General features: G+C 38.9%; 1 protein-coding gene across 3 annotated transcripts in view; it reads right to left on the bottom strand.

The window, feature by feature from the left end:
- Window positions 1-25,870, bottom strand: part of USP6NL (USP6 N-terminal like) — a 142,678-nt gene that overhangs the window by 82,255 nt on the left and 34,553 nt on the right. The window contains exon 1 of one of the 3 annotated variants that reach the window (XM_040248488.1): window positions 23,361-24,571. The exons of the other annotated variants lie outside the window; for them this stretch is intronic. Within the exon in view, the coding sequence (XP_040104422.1) occupies window positions 23,361-23,433 (73 nt within the window). The 5' untranslated portion in view covers window positions 23,434-24,571. Of the gene's footprint in view, window positions 1-23,360; window positions 24,572-25,870 lie in introns of those variants that run through there. 3 annotated transcript variants of the gene reach the window in all.

The following is a 25,870-nucleotide window of genomic DNA, read 5'->3' as shown; positions in this document are numbered from 1 at the left end:
CCTGGGTACAACATAAAACTTAAAATAGCAAAACTGAAATGAAAGAAGATATTGATTTTCCTCTGGATGCCAAGGAAATCCAGATCTAAGTCATCTAGGTCTGATATGATGACCCTAGAGTCAACAGGATTCCAGGCTCTTCAATCTTTCTTCTCCATTATCTCCCTCAAGACTTCCATCCTCAAAGTCCCCTCATGGACCAAAATGGTTGCTGGATCTTCAACCGTCACTTTGTGTTTCAGACAGCAGAAATGAAGGAAGATAGACGGCAAGAGGAAGCAGGAGTGCACAGAAGGAAGACTAACAACACTGCCTGCCCCCGATGAAAACCTGCTAAGAGGCAGAAAATGCAGCAGTCTCCCAGGGCTGGGAAGACAAACACTGGTGCTCACAGCACCTACAACAGAGCCAAAACCCCACAGCAGAAGAAAGCGAAGAGCAGTCAGTCAGTCAGTCAGTCGCTTAACTCTGCAATGCATTTGCCCATTCATAAGCAGCACAGACTGAGAGAAGCCAAGTAGAGAGTAGCAATAACAGTTAAAAAGCTAAATAGTTTTTGGCAACCTCACAGTCCTGAAATGATTAAAAACTGCAGTTCAAGATCCACCATCAGAAAAGAAACCTGGTAGGTGGCCCAGACCTTCAGGTGAGGTCACTGAATGACTATACATTAGGATTAATGGAGAACTGGAAATAAACAAAGCCTAAAAAATACTCAACTCAAGTTCAAACCCAGTGAACTAAGTTACCATGTCTCATCTCTAACTGCCTGCCAGAAGCAAAAGTTTACCTAAAACTTCTACAAATATTTTACATAATAGCTGCTATTCTATTAAAAAAAAAAAAAATCAGGCATAGGAAGAAATAGTACCAAGAAAAAAAAAAAAAAGATAAGAAAGCAGAGACCCATAAGGTAAGTCAGATATTACAGTATCAGATATTTTTTTAAATTCTGTAATTAAAATGTTCAGGAAGATCAATGACAAGATAGATAATTTCACCGAAGACGTAGAATCCCCACCCTTTTTTAAAGAAGCATATGAAAACTCTAGGACTAAAAAATACAATCACTGAAATTAAAAACTCAACAGTCTTAACAGCAGATTAGATATAACTAACAAGAGGATACATGATCCAGAAAGACAAATCAGTAGAAAATATATAGACTGAAACGAGAGCCCGAAAAAAACCAAACCCACAGAAAATACATGAAGCGCATATGAGACACAAGAAATGGTATAACACACATATAACTGGAGACTCGGAAAGGGAAGATAGATATAATACTGTAGAAGCAGTTTTAATGAGCCAATAATCAAGAATGGTAACACAGATTCAAAAGGTAACATAAACCTCAAGCAGGATAAATACAAAGAAAAAACCTCCTGGACACATCAGAGTAAAACTTCTGAAATTTAAAGAAGAAATCCTAAAAGCAGCCAGAGGAAAAGATAGAGAACTTTCAAAGCAGCAGCAATAAACAAGACTAATGGCAAACTTCTAAACAGAAACTATGAAAGTCAGCAGACAATTAAACAATACCTTTAAAGTGCTGAAAGAAAATAATCAGCAACTCAAAACTTCAAGAAATTCTTTACACATCCTTTAAAACTGAATCCAAAAATAGAGATATTTCCTAGACTGACAACTGAGATATATAAAGGTCACATACATACACTGAAATAATAAAAGTTCTTCAAGCAGAAGAATACGAGCCTTAATGAAAGAACAAACATGAAGGAAGGAATAAAGAGCAACATAAAAAGCAAATATAAGGATATTAAACACATGGGACTCAAGATGTAGCTAGACTCAAAACATACATGAATAATACCTAAAGGCAGGAAGATAGAAATGCAGGTAAAGCATTTTAAGGTTCTTAAAGTTTAAGATTTTGCTGAGAAATGGGTAACAGCACTAATTTATCATATACTCAAATAACTCAAGGATGAAAAATGCAATCCAGGGTAACACTAAGAAACAGGAAAAGAATTTATAACAAGCTAATAAATGTGACAATGGATAATAAAAACTTGAATAATCTAAAAGATATCCAGCAATGACAGAAAAAAAATTGTTAATAGGTGGGGAGACAGAAAAGCAGATTTATACTCATATATGATAGTAATATATGTAAACAGACTGAACACTCCAGTTAAAAGATAAAAATAATCACAATAAATGTAAACATATAGATATATACTACTTAGAAGAAACATATCTTAAATATAAGGACATAAAAGTTAAAAGAAAACAAACAAAACATGAGAAAAGGCATACCATGCAGACACAAATCTAAAAAAGTTATCACTGTACTTAGATTAGACAAAGTAGATTTAGAGAAGAATCATTAGCAGAGATAAAAAGTTACGTATCACAGCACCAAAAGAATCAATCCATGTGGAAAACCTAACTATGCTTCAAAATACATAAAACAAAAACCAATAAAATTAAAAGGAAAAACAGACCAGGTAAATTATTTTAAGGTTCTTCAATTCAAACTCATAGTAGAATATTTTAATATAGAGAAAAGTCAGATAGTCTTAGATTTCGCTAGACCTCTCTTAAACTGAACATATTCAGTATTTTTGAGTAAATTGATCTGCCTCTCAATTCTAGAGGTACCACCAACTGACAACCTAGATTTTTTTATAATCCTTGCATGAAAGAAAGCCTTAGGGGTCATAATTAGACAATTTTAAAAGAATTCTAGAGCAACTCCATATACTCAAAAGAACTTTTAATGGATTACTAAAGCTGAAGCGTACAACTCATTATCAATTATGGATATCATCTCATTAACTGTTTAATATTTTGTTGTCCTTCTATACCAAAGTTCCTGCATGCTTCCTTCATGCTCACTCAGCTCAGTTATTCATTCACAACTTCATTCAACATGTTAGAGAAACTTGAAATCATCTTCTTGGTCAAAACTAGGTAACTTCTTAATAGTAGGAAAGATTAAGGAATAGTCACCAAAAAAAAAAGACATATGGAGACCAGTATTACAAAGCCAGCAAGTATGATACTCGATATAATACAACAGCAATTACATTTTTATTACCATTTTTAATACCTCTTTATGATATAACCATAGCAACTATGGATGGATGGTAAAGTCTACACATTTCTCAAAATATAGTACATTTAGCAAAGGAGATTAAAGTGGTGTGAATAACATCCCATTTCAAATCAGACTTATAATTTTAAAAGCAAATTTTAAATTGACTTTCTGCCAATGTTAAATCGAAGTCACGGGGCTAAAAGTCTGACTAAAGTGAATTTAAAAGAAAAATGGAAAAGGATAAATTGAAGACAGTGAATACAGACAACTCCTTGGAGATTTACTGCAAAAGGGAAGAGAGAAATGGAAGAGTTACTGGCAAGAAGAGCAGAGTCAAATGAAGTATTTTTTTAATTTGATAAGAGAAATAACAGCACATGGAATAATGATGGGAATGATGAATTGGAGGAAGAAACTGATGCCAAGAGAAAGGACAGCTGAGTGAGCAGGGTTTATGAGCAGATGAGGACAGAGAATTTAGCACACAAGCAGAGGCTACCCTACGTGGGAGCAGCAAGCTCACACAGCGCAGGGTCAGGCAGAGTCCATGGGTTCAGCTGATGGAGGTAGCTGACAGAATTAGTCGCTAGTTCCCTGAAGCAATTAGCTTCAAGTTTCTCAGTTACAAACGAAGACAAGAGAGCTGATATGCCAAAGAGAGGTTGAAGGTTTGAGAAATGTGGGGGAAATGAGACAGTCACCGACACGAATGAAGTAGTGTAATATAATATGACTGATAGGGAGAGTAAAATTCAGGACAAGTAGTCAGAGGCGGTGTATTCTCCAGCCCCATGTAGCTGCACTGGTTTACGCAAAGTGGGTGTCAAGTCGGCCAAAGCCTGTCAGGAAGTCACAAGTCATAAGAGGCACCAAAGGGACTCTGAAGCCCTGGCCTCTTCTTCCCCTCTCCCTCTGCTCTCCAGCTGAATTCCTCTTTTACTGGGAGAAGCACCAGTGCTCATGCACAGAGGAACATCACCGCCCCAGGGTACCCTTTACTAACAGGGCTCCCTCAGGTCTCTCTCCTTGTCTTTATGCCCTCTGTCATCAAGTTCTCCCATGAGTGAGCATATCCTTTCCCAAAATGATGAATCCTGTAACCATGTCCCTCTATCTACCCTGTACTACCTAGATGCTAAACTCCTCTCCTGATGCTTTCTGGATGTCTACACTGGGTATCTACAGGCCAAATTCCAATGTGTCTAAAACAACCCTTGACAGTCTGGTCCTAGTCTGTAGTTGTGGAATTCCAAACACACCTCTATAGTTAAAACACATTGTACTTCTCCCTCACACACACCCAGCTCTTTAACAAGTCCACACCTCTGCTACTGCCAAATCGCTTCAGTTGTGTCCAACTCTGTGCGACCCCATAGATGGCAGCCCACCAGGCTCCCCCATCCCTGGGATTCTCCAGGCAAGAACACTGGAGTGGGTTGCCATTTCCTTCACCAATGCATGAAAGTGAAAAGTGAAAGTGACATCGCTCAGTCGTGTCTGACTCTTAGCGACCCCATGGACTGCAGCCCACCAGCCTCCTCCATCCATGGGATTTTCTAGGCAAGAGTACTGGAGTGGGGTGCCATTGCCTTCTCCGAATCCACACCTCTACAGGTATCTAAAGTCACCTCATTAACTTTATATAAACTACAGCCACTTACCCAATCAAGTTGAAAGTTACAACATACTGAAGTTGGTCCGCGAATAATAGTGTAATAAAGGAAAATTCTCATAAGAAAACAGATTTGTGTGTATGTGTATCTAAAGGTACTATATAGGCAGTATATAACAGTACAATATACAAACTAGCTTTTCAGGGAGTTTCTGAAGATTATAAATAAATCTGTAAATGCTTTAGGATGTTTATATTAAAGGCAATATTTACTGACCCAAATAACAACTTCTTACCCTAAAAATATATGATCATGGAAATTGTGTCATCAAAACATAAAAATAAGAATATGGCTGATTTAATCATTTTCTGAGTACAATAAAACGGCAACTTTAAGATCAATTTACAGACCACTCAATAATTCAACATCCAAAGTGAACATGTGTGTTCCAAGCACCACAGTAAGGCATGTTACAGCTTAAAGAGTAGCTTAAAGATTACAATGGAGTAATACAAAGTCTCATTTTGACCTCAATTATTAGAGTTTAACATTTATGGAGGGCCAAACATGTATATCACCTAAGTAATATTAAACTGCAATAATAAATGGACATACAATGCATTAAGTCCAAATTTACTTTGCTTTCTTAAACAGTACAAAGTACAACCTCAATCTTGACCAAACATCTTATGAACACAGACTGTGGCAAACTGATTATGGAGAGAGATGACTGCTTCCAACTGGTTGGGGAGGGGAGCCCCTTCTCACTCCTGATCCTGAACACCAGCTCCACCACTGACCAGCGACTTGATCTCAACCTCTCAGCCTCACTTCCAGTAAGCGAAGACTGAGTCAACCCCACGCCATGTAAGGTTGTCTGCAGGATTTAACACAGTCTGTAAAGCAAGTAGTATTTTGCACATGGGAAAAAAACAGAGAGAGAGACTATAAAATATTAATAGAGATCTTTCCTGAGTAAGGAAATTAGAAGATTTTTTTTTTAATCCCCTTGTATGTTCTACATTGCATAAGCTTTCTTCACCAGGATAATAATTTTGTAAAAATAAAAGGAAAAAAATACAATGTTTTATTATAGAAAAAAGTACAATATCTCAAATTTCATATACTCCTTCCTAATAGCACTCACCGTTTGAATACTGTGTGCAGATACATTATACAAGCACACAGACACATTTTCTTTGCTCAGGGCTCACAGAAATCTCTGAATGGGCCAACGAGGCATTTACATAAACTATGTCTAATATTAAGCAAAACAAGCTTTTAAATGTAAGAAAACGGAGGATCAGGAAGGTCTCTTAGCTACGGACATGACAGAATCAGGATTCAAACCCCAGGCCTGATCTGCATGCTCGGCACACTACCTTACACAAAGTTAATTATTAACTTGTCAGCAAAGGCAAGAATCATCCTACTATGAAGGAACAGAAAGAAAATGCAAATACCTGAAGGGTCAGGGGCTTTTTTCCTATATAACTCTGCCCTAAAACACTCTATTCTCCTTGCTTTATCGCTGTTAATAAGATCCTCTAAAAGAGGAACACTGATAGGATAGGATATCTGTTTTTTAAACATCTGTGGATTTAGCAAACTTTATGTATCAAGCCATCTCAGATAACTAAAATACAGCTGAGAACAAAGGTAAATAAGAAAAAAAGAGCCCTGAACTGGGGCGGGGGCGGGGGGTGTTCAAATAGCAGTTAAAATTCACATACTTTAGGTACCTAGAGTCTCAAAACCTTCGTTCAGAACAAATTTATCCTGTTTGTATTCAGAACTATTTTCAGACACAATTAAAACCAGGTTGCTGGTTGCTTCATTCTCCAGTCAAAGAAGATTGAAGCAGGAAATCAGAAATAGGAAGAACTGTTAGAGGCAGAAACACTGATAAAATACAAAAGGTATGGCCGTCTAAGAACTCAAAACTAAAAGATGTATAAGAAAGCGTTAAAAAACATTTAATCTAAATCTTTTTTGAGTACATTCAAGCAGCCCCATATATCTCATTAGGCCTTGCCTTCAGTTCAATTAAGTTGCTCAGTCGCATTCGACTTTTTGCGACCTCTTGGACTGCAGCACATCAGGCTTCCCTGTCCATCGCCAACTTCCAGAGCTTACTCAAGCTCATGTCCATCGAGTCAGTGATACCATCCAACCATCTCATCTTCTGTCGCCCCCTTCTCCTCCCACCTTCAATCTTTCTCTGCCTTACTAAAAAAAAAAAAATCTAGTACACTAAGCTGAGCACCAAAGAATTGATGCTTTTGAACTGTGGTGTTGGAGAAGACTCTTGAGAGTCCCTTGGACTGCAAAGAGATCCAACCAGTCCATTCTGAAGGAGATCAGCCCTGGGATTTCTTTGGAAGGAATGATGCTAAAGCTGAAACTCCAGTACTTTGGCCACCTCATGCGAAGAGCTGACTCACTGGAAAAGACTCTGATGCTGGGAGGGATTGGGAGCAGGAGGAGAAGGGGATGACAGAGGATGAGATGGCTGGATGGTATCACGGACTCAATGGACATGAGTCTGAGTGAACTCTGAGAGTTGGTGATGGACAGGGAGGCCTGGCGTGCTGCGATTCATGGGGTCGCAAAGAGTCAGACACGACTGAGCGACTGAACTGAACTGAACTGATGGCATAAAATGGTGAAATGATATGTTACACAGTTTCATCCAGAATAACTTAAAAGTATGTGCATTTACATTATACAAAACTTACATTTGCTAACTGAACAGTTATTACAAGCTTGTAAACTATTCAAGCAATACAGATGTATATATAGAAAAGTGAGATCACTTTCCACATTCTCCCTTCCCAAACCCACTTTCCAATGTTAACTGTTCTTGGTGTTCTTCTATAGAGTCCTTCTCTTCTGAATAGGCCAAAAAAGATGTAATCATACCGCACACGTATACACCCGCACACATGCGCAAGAACAAATACATGTGTATAGAGGGCAGGTGGTAGAACTCTGCTTTGCATAATCTACAAAATTTTTTTTCCTACTAACATATATTTCATGGCTGTTCTCCAAACCTGTTCTCATAAATCAAGTATTATTTTTACTGGCAGGCTCTCTTGTACTCCACTGTATGGATATACCATGATGCAAGAGTTTTTCTCTCACTGACATTCAGATACTTCCTAGTGGTCTGATATTATGCAAACAGTGCTACAGAAAGGAGATCTTTGTGCACATGAGCAGGCAAGGGACAGTATTTCTACAGAACAGTCAGAAAAGAAATCTGTACTGATGGATCGGATGAAATACAACCCTTAATGCTGATAAAGAATATATTACCCATCATAAACCTTATTCTCTTATGAACAATGTGTTAGAACCTCTTACATAACACCGTATGTTATTCATATTTTTAAATATCAGTCAGTCTTAAGCACACATGACATTTCGTATCTGTATTATCCAACAAAGTTTGCTAGCTGCCTACCCAAGAATCTCACATCTTCCTTACAAAGAACACCCCATGTCTTTTCAGCAAGAATGCTTCAAGTAAAAAAAAACAAAAAACAAAAAAACGCTTGCTCCCCAGGTCCCCTTGCAGCTGCCGGCAGCACATGACGCAATTCTAGCTGATGGTTTAAGCAAAGTTTCTGCTTTCTTTGTACAGGTGACACTCCCTGTAGATTCCCCCCTTTCCCTTTCTTCTGACTGGCTCTTGGACCCAAGGATGGGGACGCAGCAGCCACCATGCAGATATAAGGACAAAGGTTGTGTGTTACTGAGGAGAAAAGTTAAAATATCTGGGTTGCTTAATGCATTTCTTGCCCAATGTACCTGCCATACTACCCACTCTGGACTGTTCCAGCCATTCCGTCTGCTTTTAAATTACTTACATCTAAATACAAGCCCATCAATAAACAGTTGTCTGATTCTCAGTAACATTCAAAATCCCTTCATATGTTACTAGCCGTACGTACCTCTGTAATTTATCTGTTATATCAGCTAAATGTCCACTTGGTTGTCTCTTGACCTGTAGACACGGAATTTTATAGAACACAATCATATGGGAAATGACTAATCTCTCAGCGTCCCAGTTTTATCAGGCATTAGTAATTAAGTTTTGGAGAAATAAAATATTGGTCTTTTGGTAGTTTCCTGGAAAACAAGACATCTACTTACTATTCAATCTACCAATCATATTGGATATTTATCTCAGAGAAATGAAAACTTATATCCACCAAAAAAACTATATATGATACGAATGTCCAAAACAGCTTTACTTGTATTGGTCAAAATCTTGAAAAAAGAATCCAAATATCCTTCAATGGGTAAATGGTTAAACTCTGGTATATTCACACTATGGGATACTACTCCACAATAAAACTAAACTAGCGGTTCATGTATGAAACAGTTTGCATGGATACTGGGGGGTGAGGGGAGCCAATCCCTGAAAGTAACATTATTCCACTTATATAATATTCTCAAAATGACAAAATTAGAGTGATGAGAAACAAATTAGTGGTCACAGGGGGCTCAGGAAGGGCAGGCAGGGCAAAAGGGGAAGGCGTTACTATAAAAGGCAGCTCTGAAGGCAATGGAACAGCTCTGTATCTTACTGGCGATGGTTATAAGGACTCTCTATGTGTGATAAAACTACATAAATTATACACTATCCCCCACACACACACAAATACATGTAAAATTAGTAAAATCTGAATGTAGTCTGTGAGTTGCATCAATGTCAATATTTTGGTTTTGATATTCAACTATCATTCTGTGATATCAACTATCATTCTTTGATATTCAACTACCATTCTGTGTGAATGATATTCAACTATCATTCAACTATTATAATGTGCTACCATTGGGGGAAGTTGGGTAAAGGATACATGGGACCTCTTAGTATCATATTTTGCAAATTTTCTGGGAATCCGTAGTAATTTCCATTTTAGTATATGTGCTGCCAAAGCAAGCACTGAACCGTTTCAAAATTTTAAAAGTATTTGTTCCTATTTCTGAAAATCCCGTCATCAATAGACCCTTTCTCACTTTCCAGCGTTCTTCCAGCAGACTCTGGGTAACCATTTTCCTTCCTTTCAATTCCACTCCAAGCCCCACACTTTCAGTCAAGGCTTCACATAACAGAATGCATGAGAAAGTCACCGCTTCTCCCACCCAATTCTGTGCACAGACAACCAGACACTGAGAACTCAGCCTATGGCGCTCCAGGACTACCCAGAACAACCATTCCAAAACTCTTTTCTTGCTATTTGTTATTGTTCACTTTACAGAAAAATCAGTGTTTTCTGACAATTATTTAACATGTAAAGGAATACTAAAATGTTCTAAAGTAGAAATGTAGATTAGCCTAAGTCAAATTTTCCAAGTATAGCATCTATATTGTGTTGGATGTTCTGGGTAACTACAGTGATGAAACCAGCAGATGCTCAGGTAATAGTCATTAAAAGCGCTCCATGACTAAGTAGCATAATGACCTCTATTAATCACTGCATCTGGTGTCTGCCAAACGGGAGAGAAACAATACTCAAGCAGCCAGTTTTTAAAGGGTAGCAAGTTATCTGAATCAAGACACTGCAGCACTTCTAAATTACATTTAAATTATACCAAGATAGCGGTACAAACAAACATTTAATTCCAAGTAGCATTCTAAGCACAATAAGTCACTGTAAACCTAATTGTTCTCTAGAGAATGTTTATAACATCTACTGGGCAGTCTGTTTCAGTAACAAAATAATATAAAGTGAGAATTGAGTCCTCTCAGTAATTAGGTAACTGATTAAATATACCAATTACCTATTACCCATATATGCATTCATCACTTTGATGATAAGCTAGAGAGAAACAAATATCAGACAAGCTCATAAACCACTGCATTTCTCAGAATTCACTTTTCTCCAAAATGATGAATGAACTGTGGTCCTTGCCCTCAAGAAGCTCAGAGAGTAATGAAGGCACAGCACTTTGAAAAGCAACCATATCATGTCACAGGGCAACAAGCAGGGATACACGAAGAGGGCAACTCTAAAGAATTCCTGAGCAGAACCTGGTGCCTCTGTCTTCCAGTTCCCAATTGCCCCCAGGCCACCTCCAAACACCCAACACTACAACACTGAATCAAAGTCGCAGAGATGGCGTCCGAGTACCTCCGGTTACAATCCAAGACAATTTACACCTGAATTTTATACACATAACTTTTATTATTCACAATACTCAAATTTTACTCACATTTATTCAGGTTTTATAATATCCACTCTTTTCTCCATCAGCATAACTCAAGGCAACCTGCACGACACAGATGCAGTCTATTGCAATACAGTATATGTAGTCCAAAATGCAGCTATCCACAGAAAATCATAGACTTGCCACTGATGTTGTTATAATATTAAGCAACTTGTAATAACAAATGGGAATTCTATATGACCTTAGACCACAGGCATACAATTCTATAGTAGAAGTTCAGAGGTTTTACACTTTTTTCCTCATATGGAGAAAATAAATTCTTTAAAGTGTAAGTTCAGTTGTTGCTCAGTCATGTCTGATTCTTTGCAACCCCATGAACCACAGCACGCCAGGCCTCCTTGTACATCACCAATTCCTGGAGTCCACGCAAACCCATGTCCATTGAGTCGGTGATGCCATCCAGCCATCTCATCCTCTGTCGTCCCCTTCTCCTCCTGCTCTCAATCTTTCCCAGCATCAGGATCTTTTCAAATCAGTCAGCTCTTCACATCAGGTGGCCAAAGTATTGGAGTTTCAGCTTCAGCATCAGTCCCTCCAATGAACACCCAGGACTGATCTCCTTTAGAATTACTGGTTGATAGTCCCATAGGCTGGACTGGTTGGATCTCCTTGCTGTCCAAGGGACTCTTGAGAGTCTTCTCCAACACCACAGTTTAAAAGCATCAATTCTTCGGCACTCAGCTTTCTTTATAGTCCAACTCTCATGTCCATACATGACCACTGGAAAACCACAGCCTTGACTAGACGGACCTTTGTTGGCAAAGTAATGTCTCTGCTTTTGAATATGCTATCTAGGTTGGTCATAACTTTCCTTCCAAGGAGTAAGTGTCTTTTAATTTCATGGCTGCAGTCACCATCTGCAGTGATTTTGGAGCCCAAAAAAATAAAGTCAGACACTGTTTCCACTGATTCCCCATCTATTTCCCGTGAAGTGATCGGACCAGATGCCATGATCTTCGTTTTCTGATTGTTGAGCTTTAAGCCAACTTTTTCACTCTCCTCTTTCACTTTCATCAAGAGGCTTTTCAGTTCCTCTTCACTTTCTGCCATAAGGGTGGTGTTATCTGGATATCTGAGGTTATTGATATTTCTCCCAGCAATCTTGATTCCAGCTTGTGCTTCCTCCAGCCCAGCGTTTCTCATGATGTACTCTGCATAGAAGTTAAATAAGTAGGGTGACAATATACAGCCTTGACGCACTCCTTTTCCTATTTGGAACCAGTCTGTTGTTCCACGTCCAGTTCTAACTGTTGCTTCCTGACCTGCATACTTAATTATACCTAGGTATCATTATTATAGAAATATGAAAACTAAGTTTTGCTTATTAAAATAGATGGTACATTTTTCCTTTTAAATGACTTTTTTCCTTTGTTATATTCATGAGATAAGCATTTGTTCCCACATGGCTCCGTGGTAAAGAATCTGCCTGCCAATGCAGGAGATACAGGTTTGATCCCTGGGTCAGGAAGATCTCCTGGAGAAGGAAATGGCAACCCACTCCAGTATTCTTGCCTGGAGAATCCCACTGACAGAGGAGCCTGGAGGGCTACAGTCCATGGAGTTACAAAAGGGTCAGATACAACTCAGTGACTAAACAACAACAACAATAATCAGGAAAAACACAGAAAGAAGTAACAAAAAGCAAACCAAAGAATATGGGAAATAACCTAAAGAAATGAGTAAATCAAGATAAAATCACCATGCTTTCAGAATGCATAACCAAGAAAAACACCAAATCTGTCGCCAATTGGTGCTTTGCACGTCATGAACATGCTGCAGGGTAGTGATCTACAGTGGTCAGAACAGCCAAGTAGCAGAGTAGTAAGAGACGGAGCACATTTCTGGTGCTGACATCACAGATGGTGAAAGGGGGTTTGAATTCCCCTTACTTCAGAGATGACAAATAGCTGTGGTTTTGATATTAATAAAAATACTGATTGCATTTCAAAAACAGAAGATTCTTTTACTCAACAAGCATATCCTGAGCATTCACTAAATGCACAAATAATAATGCTACACATTCTAGGAGAGCTTACATACCACTTGAAGAGAGAAAACCAGCACCAGTAACTATTTTTAACAACAAAGGCAGTGATTACCTGAAAAGTGGAACAAAGGGATAGAACTGGAAGGCAGTGAAAATGAGTTGGGAAGGGGAGGCTGGAGCTCCTGAAGCGCCTGACAAGGAAAACTGTGCTTCACCTTGAAAGCAGCGAGGGTCCCCAGTAAATTTTTCAAGCCAGTGACAGAAACACTACTCTAAATTGCAGTCAAATATAAAAATTCAAATACAAAAAATTATTCAAGCAGGTCAGTATATATAATTTTCTCAAAAGGGCAGTAAAAGATACATTAAGGACAAAAAGATAATCACTACACAAGTTATGAAGCATAGTAAATCTGAACACAATGCGTATTTGTTTATTTAACGAGCACATACAACATGCCTGGTGCTGTTCTAAGCACTTTACAAATGTTGACTCACATAATCCACATTAACAACCTCAGGAGAACTTTTGTCCAAGTTTACATATGAGGAGACTGAGGCACAGGAAAATGAACTAACTTGCCCAAGGTCACACGACTATTAAGCAGTGAATATAGGCAACGAACCCAAGCAGTCATCCACGCAGGAGGCGTGAGTGCTGTCACTCCGGTCATGTCCAACTCGCGACCCCATGGACTGGTTGGAACCCGCCAGGCTGGGATTCTCTAGGTAAGAATGCTGGAGTGGGTTGCCATGCCCTCCTCCAGGGGGTCTTCCCAACTCAGGGATCAAATCCCAGTCTCTTATATCTCCTGCATCGGCAGGTAGGTTCTTTACCTTTAGCACCACCTGGGAAGCCCATACAATCTATCCAGTGAGGCCCAATAGAACAAGTACTTAGGGTGCAGCTAGCATGACTGAGGAACTGAATGCTTTATTTTACTTAATTTTAATTATTCAAGCATAAATTATCCCATATTAGTGTAGCACGCCAGACAGAGCATCAGACTCTGCTCTTCATTACACCAGAGCACTGCCCACTGACAAGCAAGAGAGGAACCCTGGCCAGGCAGCTAGTCCACTGCATTCAATTTTTAGAGTTTAAACAATTCAAAGTGAAAGTGAAGTCGCTTAGTCGGGCGGACTCTTTGCAATCCCATGCACTGCAGCCTACCAGGCTTCTCCGTGGGGCTTTCCAGGCCAGAATACCTAATAACTGGGCTTCAAGAAGTGACAGTAAAATTCATTCTTTATTCTTGAAATTCTTCACCAAAGTTAAGACAAAGATACACTGGGCTAATGAGCTAAATAAAATGACCTATCTTTCTTTAAAATAACATTTAAAACAAAGTTATTAAGCTTCCTGCAGCAATGTTTACAATAGCCAAAACACGGAAGCAACCTAAATGTCCATCCACAGAGGAATGCATAAAGACATGGTACAAAACACAACGGGATATGACTCAACCATTAAAAAGAATGAAATAATGCCATTTGCAGCAACAAAGTAAGGAGGTCAGAAAAGGAGAAATATCATGCGACATTTCACATGTGAATCTAAAAAGAAATGATACAAATGAACTTACAAAACAAAAAGAGGCTCACAGAACTAGAGAGTGAACTTATGGTTGCTAGGGGTGAGGGGGTAGGGATAGTTTGGGGTGGTCATGTACACACTGCTGTATTTAAAATGGATAACTAACAAGGACCTACTGTGTTGCACAGAGAACTCCATTCAGTGTTATATGGCAGCCTGGATGGGAAGGGAATTTGGGGGAGAATGGATACATGTATATGTACAGCTGAATCCCCTTTGCTGTTCATGAAACTACCACAACATTGTTAATTAGCTATACCCCCCCCCCAAAATAAAAGTAAAACAAGGTTATTAATTAAGATGTGTACACAGGAGTATATTTCCCTAAAACAAAGTTTTGATAAAACTTTTATCAATTAACTTTGCCCACAAGACACACATACAACTGCAACTTCCAATATTACAAATCTAAAGAAGAAACTCACTGCTTAAAGTTTCCTAAGTACAAATGAACCAACACTACAATAGTAACAAATATCACTATATTGAATCAGATAATTGTCCACAGAACCCTACACTCTGTCTCAGATATAAACTCCTTTAAACAAACTATCAGCCATATAAGTGATCAGGAACAGTAATAACAAAGATAAAAATATCAAAACCAACAAAAATATTAATGGCAGCTTATATTTAGCCCTTACTATGTGCCAGTCGCTGTGCTTCATATGGCTTATCTCAATCCTCACAACACTTCTGTGAAATACATGTTATTATTATTCCTACTTTTCAGATAAAGAGTCTGCTGCACAGGGAGGTTAAGTAACTTGCCAAAAGTCACACAGCTAATAGGTGAGTGGCAAATTCAAGACTGAGACCCAATCTGCTGTGTTCTCAACTAGCCTCCCTTGGGCTGCTGTCATTCATGAGCAGTAAACTGTGAGAGCTCTCCATCATTAAGTCAATTACACAACCCAATGTACTGTGTATATGTGTTTGCGTGTGTTTAAAAGTGTAAATGTAGGCAGGCAGGTCTTATAAATTTGATATTTTAATCTAAGAGGCTATCACAAAACACAAGAATGGCACTACGTAGTAGACTATGAATGTCAGGTCTCTCTGAGATCTTAGGGGACAACTCATATAAAAGATGGAAAATCCCATGACACAAAGACATTTAGCCAGTTGCCCAAACTCACACAGTGGTATGACTAGATCATGAGTCTTCTGACCCCCAAATCATCAGTGTCCCTCCCATCATAATAAAATAGCCGTATCTACGCTTTAACTTGGGATGGATATATGCTACTCCTTGCTAACACTGACCAACCCCAGCACTGAACAAAGTACAGTGTTAATAGTGCTTGAAATGCATTTAAAAGATGCAACTTGCTTTTTAACTTTTTTAACCACATTGGATACCACACTAGGAAGGATCGCTTTCACTACAAGTAATAAACCAAAAAGTTACAGGCAAGTCAAGGCTGACACAAACGCTCACTGGTCTCACTGGCGTCACTGGAGTCCAGACTTTTATGTTTCTTTTCCACCGTATTGCTTCTGTCCTCATGGTCACACTATGCTGCTGGAACTCCAGAAATTACATTCCCATAACAGGTGGAAAGAAAGATGTAACAAGGAAGCAGAGGTGACAACTGTCTCAAAAAGCAAAACCTTCCCCGAAGTCTCCAGCAGGCTGTAGCTTAAATCTCAGGAAACAGTTTATCTGCTGGTTTGTCTTTTAACTGAGCACAACCTCACTACAAACAAAATCAAGACCCTACTGTTAGTAAAGACTGAAGGGAGACTGGGTGGACAGTGTCTGCCACAAGCAGCTGTTTCTCAGCTTCTCATGAAATAATTATCATGGCATCTTCCTTCTTGGTCAAGAGCATGAAACTCTCCATAAGTCACAGAGAACTTCAAAGAAAGAAAACACACTAGATGCTATGACTTCAGTTTCTCAAACTTAAAACAGTCAACATGTAGCAAAATATCGGTATAGTTTAAATATAAGCTGAAGAGAAAATAAGAGGAAAAAAGCAACAAATAAACATACATAAGCTGAAAACCTTCAGCAATACCTGAACCGTGAACTTCCTGATGTTCAAGCTGGTTTTAGAAAAGGCAGAGGAACCAGAGATCAAATTGCCAACATCCGCTGGATCATCGAAAAAGCAAGAGTTCCAGAAAAACATCTATTTCTGCTTTATTGACTAAGCCAAAGCCTTGGACTGTGTGGATCACAATAAACTGTGGAAAATTCTGAGAGAGATGGGAATACCAGACCATCTGACCTGCCTCTTGAGAAATCTGTATGCAGGTCAAGAAGCAACAGTTAGAACTGGACATGGAACAACAGACTGGTTCCAAATAGGAAAAGGAGTACGTCAAGGCTGTATATTGTCACCCTACTTATTTAACTTCTATGCAGAGTACATCATGAGAAACGCTGGGCTGGATGAAGCACAAGCTGGAATCAAGATTGCTGGGAGAAATATCAATAACCTCAGATATGCAAATGACAACACCCTTATGGCAGAAAGTGAAGAGGAACTGAAAAGCCTCTTGATGGAAGTTAAAGTGCAGAGTGAAAAAGACAGTTTAAAGCTCAACATTCAGAAAACGAAGATCATGCCATCCGGTCCCATCACCTCATGGGAAATAGATGGGGAAACAGTGGAAACAGTGTCAGACTTTATTTTTTGGGGCTCCAAAATCACTGCAGATGGTGACTGCAGCCATGAAATTAAAAGATGCTTACTCCTTGGAAGAAAAATTATGACCAACCTAGATAGCATATTCAAAAGCAGAGACATTACTTTGCTGACTAAGGTCCATCTAGTCAAGGCTATGGTTTTTCCAGTGGTCATGTATGGATGTGAGAGTTGGACTGTGAAGAAGGCTGAGCGCCGAAGAATTGATGCTTTTGAACTGTGGTGTTGGAGAAGACTCTTGAGAGTCCCTTGGACTGCAAGGAGATCCAACCAGTCCATTCGGAAGGAGATCAGCCCTGGGATTTCTTTGGAAGGAACGATGCTAAAGCTGAAACTCCAGTACTTTGGCCACCTCATGCGAAGAGTTGACTCATTGGAAAAGACTCTGATGCTGGGAGGGATTGGGGGCAGGAGGAGAAGGGGACGACCAAGGATGAGATGGCTGGATGGCATCACTGACTCGATGGACCTGAGTCTGAGTGAACGCCAGGAGTTGGTGATGGACAGGGAGGCCTGGTGTGCTGCGATTCATGGGGTCGCAAAGAGTCGGACACAACTGAGCGACTGAACTGAAACTGAACTGAAGCTGAAAACCATTACCTATCAAACCATTACAAAATATCTTAAGGGAAAAATCACACATTTCTCTGTCCATTGACATGTTATTAGTTATAATATTTCACTTAATATTTCTAATGATCAGTTTATGACAATCTCAACTATCTAAAACACAGCTAAAAATCAGAATGGAAACTAAAATGTTAAGTAAGTCAAAACATTGTTCCAATTAACATTTACTGGTCGATTTAATAAATATAATCGTAAGGTACAGTAGAATTTTAAAGATCTAGTAATAGAGGCAAAAGTAAAATGCTACGAGATTACAAAGAGAGAAATCATTAATTCTGACCCAGAAAGACAAGAGAAGAAAAAATCAGGGAGCACTTCCTGGTGAGGGTTTCCTTTGAGCCTTGGAGGCTGATCTGATAAGGACTGCAAGTCGCTGGAGAAGAAAGGGAAGGACTTCCCATCCTGATGGAGCAGCACATCTGGGCAACAGCAAGCATTCTGGCGCTACTGGCACAGAGGGTGCATGGAGAGAGCTAGTGATCATCACAGCTAGAAATACAGCTTAAGTCCCAACTTTAGGTTCTATGGCAAATTCACAAAATGAGCTCAGACAGCAATGGGAGGATGGAATACGAGCTCAGTGGCCAAATACACCTGACCAGTTTTCTCATTTTCTTCCACTGTCACCTTAGGAATATTTCCAAACTTTTTCACAGGGGACAGAAGCTCATGTTTGGCACTGAGCTCTCCTCCACTATTTATTTTGCTTGAGATGCCTATTCTCCTTCCCCTCCCCTGCAAGCTTTTATGCATCCTTTGCTCAGTTCAGTTGCTCAGTTGTGTTCAACTCTTTGTGACCCCATGGACTGCAGCACGCCAGGCTTCCCTGTCCATCACCAACTCCCAGAGCTTGCTCAAACTCATGTCCAAAGAGTCGGTGATGCCATCCAACCATCTCATCCTCTGTCGTCTCCTTCTCCTCCTGTCTTCAATTTTCCCAGCATCAGGGTCTCTTCCAATGCATCAGTTCTTCATATCAGGTGGCCAAAGTGTTGGAGCTTCAGCTTTAGCATCAGTCCTTCCAATGAATATTCAGGACTGATTTCCTTTAGGATTGACTGGTTTGATCTCCCTGCAGTCCAAGGGACTCTCAAGAGTCTTCTCCAACACCACAGTCCAAAAGCATCAATTCTTCGGTGCTCAGCTTTCTTTATGTTCCAACTCTCATCTCCATACACGGTGAGAAAAACCATAGCTCCTGGAAAAACCATAGCTTTGACTACGTGGACCTCTGTCAGCAAAGTAATATCTCTGTTTTTTAATATGCTGTCTAGGTTTGTCATAGTTTTTCTTCCAAGGAGGAACCATCTTTTAATTTCATGCCTGCAGTCACCATCTGCAGTGATTTTGGAGCCCAAGAAAATAAAGTCTCTCACTGTTTTCATTGTTTCCTCATCTTATTTGCCATGAAGTGATGGGACCAGATGCCATGATCTTAGTTTTTTGAATGTTGAGTTTTATGCCAACTTTTTCACTCTCCTCTTTTACTTTCATCAAGAGGCTCTTTAGTTCTTCTTCACTTTCTGCCATAAGGGTGGTATCATCTGCATATCTGAAGTCATTGATATTTCTCCCAGCAATCCTGATTCCAGCTTATGAGTTATCCAACCAGGCATTTCCCATGATGTACACTACATATAAGTTAAATAAGCAGGGTGACAATATACAGCCTTGACGTACTCCTTTCCAGATTTGGAACTAGTCTGTTGTTCCATGTCCGGTTCTAACTGTTGCTTCTTGGCCTGGATAAAGATTTCTCAGGAGGCAGGTAAGGGGGTCTGGTATTCTCATCTCTTGAACAATGTTCCACAGTTTGTTGTGATCCACACAGTCAAAGGCTTTCACATAGTCAATAAAGCAGAAGTAGATGTTTTTCTGGAAACATCCTTTGCTACTTAGCTCAAATAAGAGTATCTGTCACTTTACCAAAGAGTTTAATCCCTTCACTCTCGTAATTACCAAACCAGGGGCAGTTCCCCCCTGGGGTTCCCATGACATCTCATCTATTACAATACCCCTCATACTATTGTAATCACTATCTTTCATCTCTTACTAACCGCACATGAATTCCTAGAGTTTACAAATCTGTACCCTTGCATCTAAGATGCGATAAGTATTAAATGCATGTTTATCAAATAAAAGGAGGAAGCTACTTTAATAATCTGGAGGAGAGGTGCTAAGGCATGAAAGTGAGAATGAAAAGATTAAGACAGAAGCAAAAGCTCATATGTTTTAATAGCAGGAGAGATTTTCAGGGCTTCACTCTCAATCTACAGATTTTAAGAGTAATTTTGATAAACATGGTCATCTGGCTTTGTTAACTACAAAAAAATTTTTTTAATAAGAAACTTAAATCATTAAGAAAAGATATATATTCAGCATACTTCTGTTTAGCCAGAAGATAAATATTTAATATTCTCAAAATATTTTTGTTCAAATAAACATGATGCCTTTAAAGGATAAAGCCAGGCTCCTTACTAATACACAGTTACAATGACTACATTTGTGCCTAATGTACATCTGAATAGGTTGTAGGGTTTTACCTCCAGTCTACTCTATGACATGGTTCCTTCCCAATCTGGTCAAGCTGGGCCCTACAGATGCAGGCTAACCAGGTCATTCTAGAGGTAAACTGACACTTTATTTTCCCATTTAGCATAGAATCCCTTATCCCATTCCCTTTCCTGTCCACAAAACTAAACTGCTTGACTCCTGCCCATGAGGACCTCATGGCAAAACAAACAACTCACAATACTGCCCTGACTATACACAAACCTGTCAACTAGGCTGTACAAACAAACATATATTCTTCCATTCATTCCTTACTCAGTAAATAGCTGGGATCTACTCTGTCCCACGTATGGGCAGGGATCATATCTTATTCTGTATCCCCAGTGATTGATTAGCAAAGTGTGTTCCAAATAGTGGACACCTGACAAAGGAGAATAAATGAGAGAATGACAAACAAATGAATACATACACATGCATATCTGAACCTCCTTCCCTTAAAGCAAAGATGCTTTCCTGAAGACCAGTTGTCTTTTGCCTAGTCTTCCAAGGCTATACTACAAAACTTCTATTCCTATCCACTTTAACTATCTTACAAATGTCAATCACTTCCAGCAGTTCCCCCAGCATGATTAGAATAGAGTGTGGATCAGTGAGAATTATCCTTCAGATAGTACTACCACCAGTTCTCTCCCTTTCTTATAGTGCTAACTGCTGCAAAATCCAAATCCCTGAAAGAATATTAGCATGAATAAGCACTGCACTTCACTAAATTTTGGTAGACTGGGATACTTGATTAGCTTTTCTACTAAGTGACAAAGCAGCGATTTGGCAAATATTCTGAAAAATTTGAGAGAAAATATTCGTGAATATTCTGTAATTTCTCTCCTCCAAAGTAATTCTTAGCCGTACCCTTGGATCTTACTTAAAACATTTTAAGTTTGTTTACTGGCTCATATCAAGGAAAACTAATTGAAGAAAACTTCTCAAAGCATCTATCATAATGATTTCATCCCCAATTTTGATACTTCTGCTTACAAATCAATTTTCCCATAGTATTTACTATTAATGTGAACACAATATTTTGAAATGTTGCAATCCCTGCAGCCATCCAAGTTCATGCTACCTGTTAAAGAATTGAGTTTAAAATTCTCTTCCAATGAGTCATTATTTTTTTGTCTGTAGGACTTTACCTTTCTCAAGCAGTTACCAATATTAAAAATTGGTAAAATACAACATTACTTTGCAAAAAGATAAAACTAACAGTAAACATATTAGCTAAATGATTAAAAACACCATTAGAACAGGTTTGGTAAAAACAAGCTGCTAAGAAAAATGTCTGTATATATAAGCTGCTTCATGGAAAATTCTATCTGAAAATATAGGTGAAAAAAATCTGAAAGCAAAAACCATTCTTCTACTTTAGTATTTAATACCTTTTAGTACTATGTTTCCTATATTCATATGGTATTTCCTGTCAATATGATAACATTATTTATAAGTATATGTATGTGCACATTATGAAAGGCAAGAAGAATATTATTATTCTTTCCCCACATATATCCCAAGTAACAATGATTGTGCCCAAAAATATATAAACTAGAAGAAACTAGTTATTAAAAAAATTCTGTCTGTAAAGGTCAAACTGTATGAATCTGACATTTTCAAACAGATTGGGATTTAATTAATTTATATTCTCCTGAAATAGTAAAAGCAACAAGCTTTTTTAAAAAATGCCTAATTGTTATCCTGCTATTCAGAGATAAAAAACAATCTTCTGTTTCAGAAGAAAGTGAAGGAGAAAACAGGAGGTAAATAACTGTGAAGCATCCTAGATAATACTATCACATTTTTATAATAAAAAGAGTTTCTTTGATTTGTGAGATCATTTTTGTCCATTTAAATACCTCATTCTTTCATGAAATGAGAACAGACAAGAAAATTTCTATAGTTGCTTTCAGCTGTAATATTCTGTATATTACTAATTAAATTACATGTTACAATATTATCTAATATCATCACCCTCAATCATTTCACATAGGACTTGTAGGAATCTCATAAACTTAAGTTTAAACACAGATCATATCGTTTTTTTAAATCCAAAATATTCTATATTTTATATCATCTGAGGTATGCTTATGCTATTCTGATAATATAAAAACAGAATGATATATCCTTCCTATGAAAAAGCTGGCATATAAATTTATCAACTGGCTGATTTTAAGCTCTAGATAAAATTAGTTAAATTGCCAGTATTACAAACTTCACTGAAGACCTATATTTTTTAAATTAATTCCTAACTGTCATCTTAGAGATTAACTAGACTATTTCAAATGCTAAAAATCAAAATACAGAAGTATTAATACTTCTTCAAAGATCTATCTGCATTAGTTTATTTTAAGATCCGTAAGTCAGGCATGCAATTAAAAAAGATTTTAAAAATGTATCCCAGCTTATCTTAAACTGTCACAGACTATAAATATTGCACTATTTTAACAGAATTAAGCATATATCATAAACAGAAAAAAGCAACTATTCACTGAAAAAGGCAATAAGATCTACCCTTCACTGGCTAAATTCATATTTATTACTATTATTTAATCATTTATTCACACAAATAAGAACCAAGCAGTCTTTCTGCTCTGCTATAGGTGGAATTCAAGCTTGTTCTCTTCTGATTTCTGCCATGAACATTAGATTTTAAAATCAGATAAGGATTATATAAATTACTCTTCTCACCCCCAAAATAAATATTGCGAGAGGATCCGGACAGCAGGAAAGTACGGCTGCAATGGATATGTCACAACCTCTCCTCTCTCTTCAGGCCTCATAATAAAATGATAGGCTTCTCCTTTGTGATTGATTTCAGAACAGTAATAATGAGGTGCGTTAACAATTATGCCATTACCTGATCCTCTTCAGATACCGAAATACATCAGAAGAGCAAAAGCATACAGTCTAACTCAAACTCCTCTTTGATAGCTGCTCCTGAAGTCGACATCCGTAAAAATCTCTAAGTGCCTTAAAGTGCTCCGACTGTGCATCCTGCTGCGGTTCCTACCTTCCTTCGCTCTGGCTGCTCTCTGCCTGGATGGTGTCACCAGCTCCTTTACAATCTGCAAGACTTGAATCATTGCTAGTGAACAAGCCAGAGGCTCCAGCTGCGTCCCCCAGGAATCCAACAGGTTTCACCAGCGCGAGCTCACTGCATCTCTGCTTTCAGGAAGCTCAGAATGAGCACAGTTCAACTCCAGAGGAATACATGCTCTGCTTAGCTCTCCCTGAAGGCTCTGAAGCAGTTAGTAAGATACAGGAGTGGATGGGCTGCATCTCCTTGAAATGAAGGCTTCAAAGTGATTTTTTGCCACATGTGAAAACCACCATCCTCAGAGTCCAAAATGTATAACTTTGCACAGCATTAACAAGTTATATACAAAACAAAATGTAAGTAATCTGTGAAGTACTGAGCACAGTGAAAACATTTTCTGACAAAAGTCACGACAGGGAAAATAAAGTGCTACGCTATAAATCCTCTCACATTGTGGATCACAGATGCTGTGTGCAAGTTTTAAAAAACACACTCAGAAGCAGTCAACCAAAATACCCTGCACTGTCAAAGCCCTGATATTTTTTTTTTTCCATTTTCTCAAAAATCTCTTATTTGAAATACAGAAAATAAAATGTGGATAAAAATACAACTCTATCTTGCTAACTCCAAGCTTTCAGATCTGCATAGAAGATATGGTACCTCAAAAAATACCCTAAGAACCCGCTGCCCTCCCCCTCACACAGGCCCCACTGACAGTCTAGCCCCTGCAGTGAGGTCTTGGTCCCACTGCACACCAGAAACCCCAAAGGTTGTAAATTCACTGGTTTCACCATCTGAGGCGTGGGCCAGAGAATAGCAAATCAAGTATAACCACTGTTTCTGCCATATAATTTTTTACAGCCATGCTGCAACTGTGCTCAATTAATATTTAATACTTTTGTCACATGTTCCATTCATCACACAGCAGACCTTTCACAGTAAACCTACAGAGTTGATTAAAAGAGAAAAACAAGCTTTAGGTTAATACGGTCAAATGTTACATTTACTAAAGTGATTCTTCACCAGCAGTGTGTTCCTCCTCCTGTACTGTCGACTTCCCTAGTTGTCTTTCCTTCCCATTTACTGATATTCTTAATGTATCATAAAATAATAGACCCTGGAGCAAATCAAAGGCAGTTTCCTTTACCTCCACACAGTTAAAGGCTTGCTTGTTACCTTCCCATTTTCCAACTGGACAACTGAGGTACTCGGTGAATCAACCATGGCTGGAAGTATAACCATGGCTGGGGTATAACAGGCTCCAACCCAAAGGCTTCTGCCTGCCATGGCACCAAGCCTCTTGTGAAAAAATGTACAGTTCCGAAATTCAGGGTAAAACTGTCAGCTCTTCAGAGTAGTGCTCGAACATGTGCATACACATCCGCCCATAACGTATTCTTGATATGGGTGTTAACAGAAGATGTGTGTGCTCAGTCGTGTCCGACTCGGCGACCCCATGGACCGCAGCCAGCCCGGCTCCTCTGTCCATGGGATTTCCCAGGCAAGAATACTGGAGTGAGTAGCCATTCCTTTAGGGGGTCTTCCTGACCCAGGGATAGAACCCAAGTCTCTCGTGTCTCCTGCATTGGCAGGCGGATTCTTTACCACTGTGCCACCTGGGAAGCCCACAAGTGCTACAAACCCATGGTAGTGAGAAAATATTGGCAAATGGAGGACAAAACCCAGCAGTTATCCTATTAAAGAGTCTGTCTGTACTTGCAAACCAAATCAAGATAAGACTTCAAATGGGTCAAAGATCAAATTCTAAACCTCAAATCAAAACTGTGCTTTTCAATGCATCCCTTTGAAGACCTGAAACAGGCAAATCAACATTTGAGTCAAATCCTTCAAAAATTCCCCGCATTCTTTCCATCCCTTGCCCCATTTCCTAGGGCACTTCTGAACATGAAGTAGTAGTAGTGATAGTCACTCAGTCGTGTCCGACTCTCTGTGACCCAATGGACGGTAGCCCACCAGACTCCTCTATCCATGGAATTCTCCAGGCAAGAATACTTGAGTGGGTTGCCATTTCCTGCTCCAGGGGATCTTCCAGACCCAAGGATCAAACCTGGGTCACCTGCATTTCTGAGCTACCAGGGAAGCCTGAGCATGAAACAGGGGTTAAATATCTACTGGCTTTATTTTCCAGTCCTTTTCAAGTCCAGCTCCTGAGAAAGCACTTCCATTTTCCTAGGAAAGAAGGGATGTTTGTGAAAAGTACTTTCTGGTAGCTTTGCTTTCTCTTTCCATCATATAGGACATCATCTTCTCAGTCAACTCTGTTCTCCATATCTGACCAGTGAAGAGAAGAACATCTGTATTTGTGTTTCCATAAATTGTGATTATCATCACTCCCTGTCCTCACGGATATCAGTATTGATTCTGTAAATGAAAATCATACAACAACCAGTTTGAACACACTGGTTCACCACTGTCAACCTCTGCCAAGCCACAGTTTGTTCTTGTTTCTCTCATTCGCTTCT

Source organism: Oryx dammah, unplaced genomic scaffold (genome assembly GCF_014754425.2).
Source record: "Oryx dammah isolate SB20612 unplaced genomic scaffold, SCBI_Odam_1.1 HiC_scaffold_10, whole genome shotgun sequence".
Classification (NCBI taxonomy): domain Eukaryota; kingdom Metazoa; phylum Chordata; class Mammalia; order Artiodactyla; family Bovidae; genus Oryx; species Oryx dammah.
Note: the sequence above shows the minus strand (reverse complement) of the source record. Positions and strands in the feature narration are given on the sequence as shown.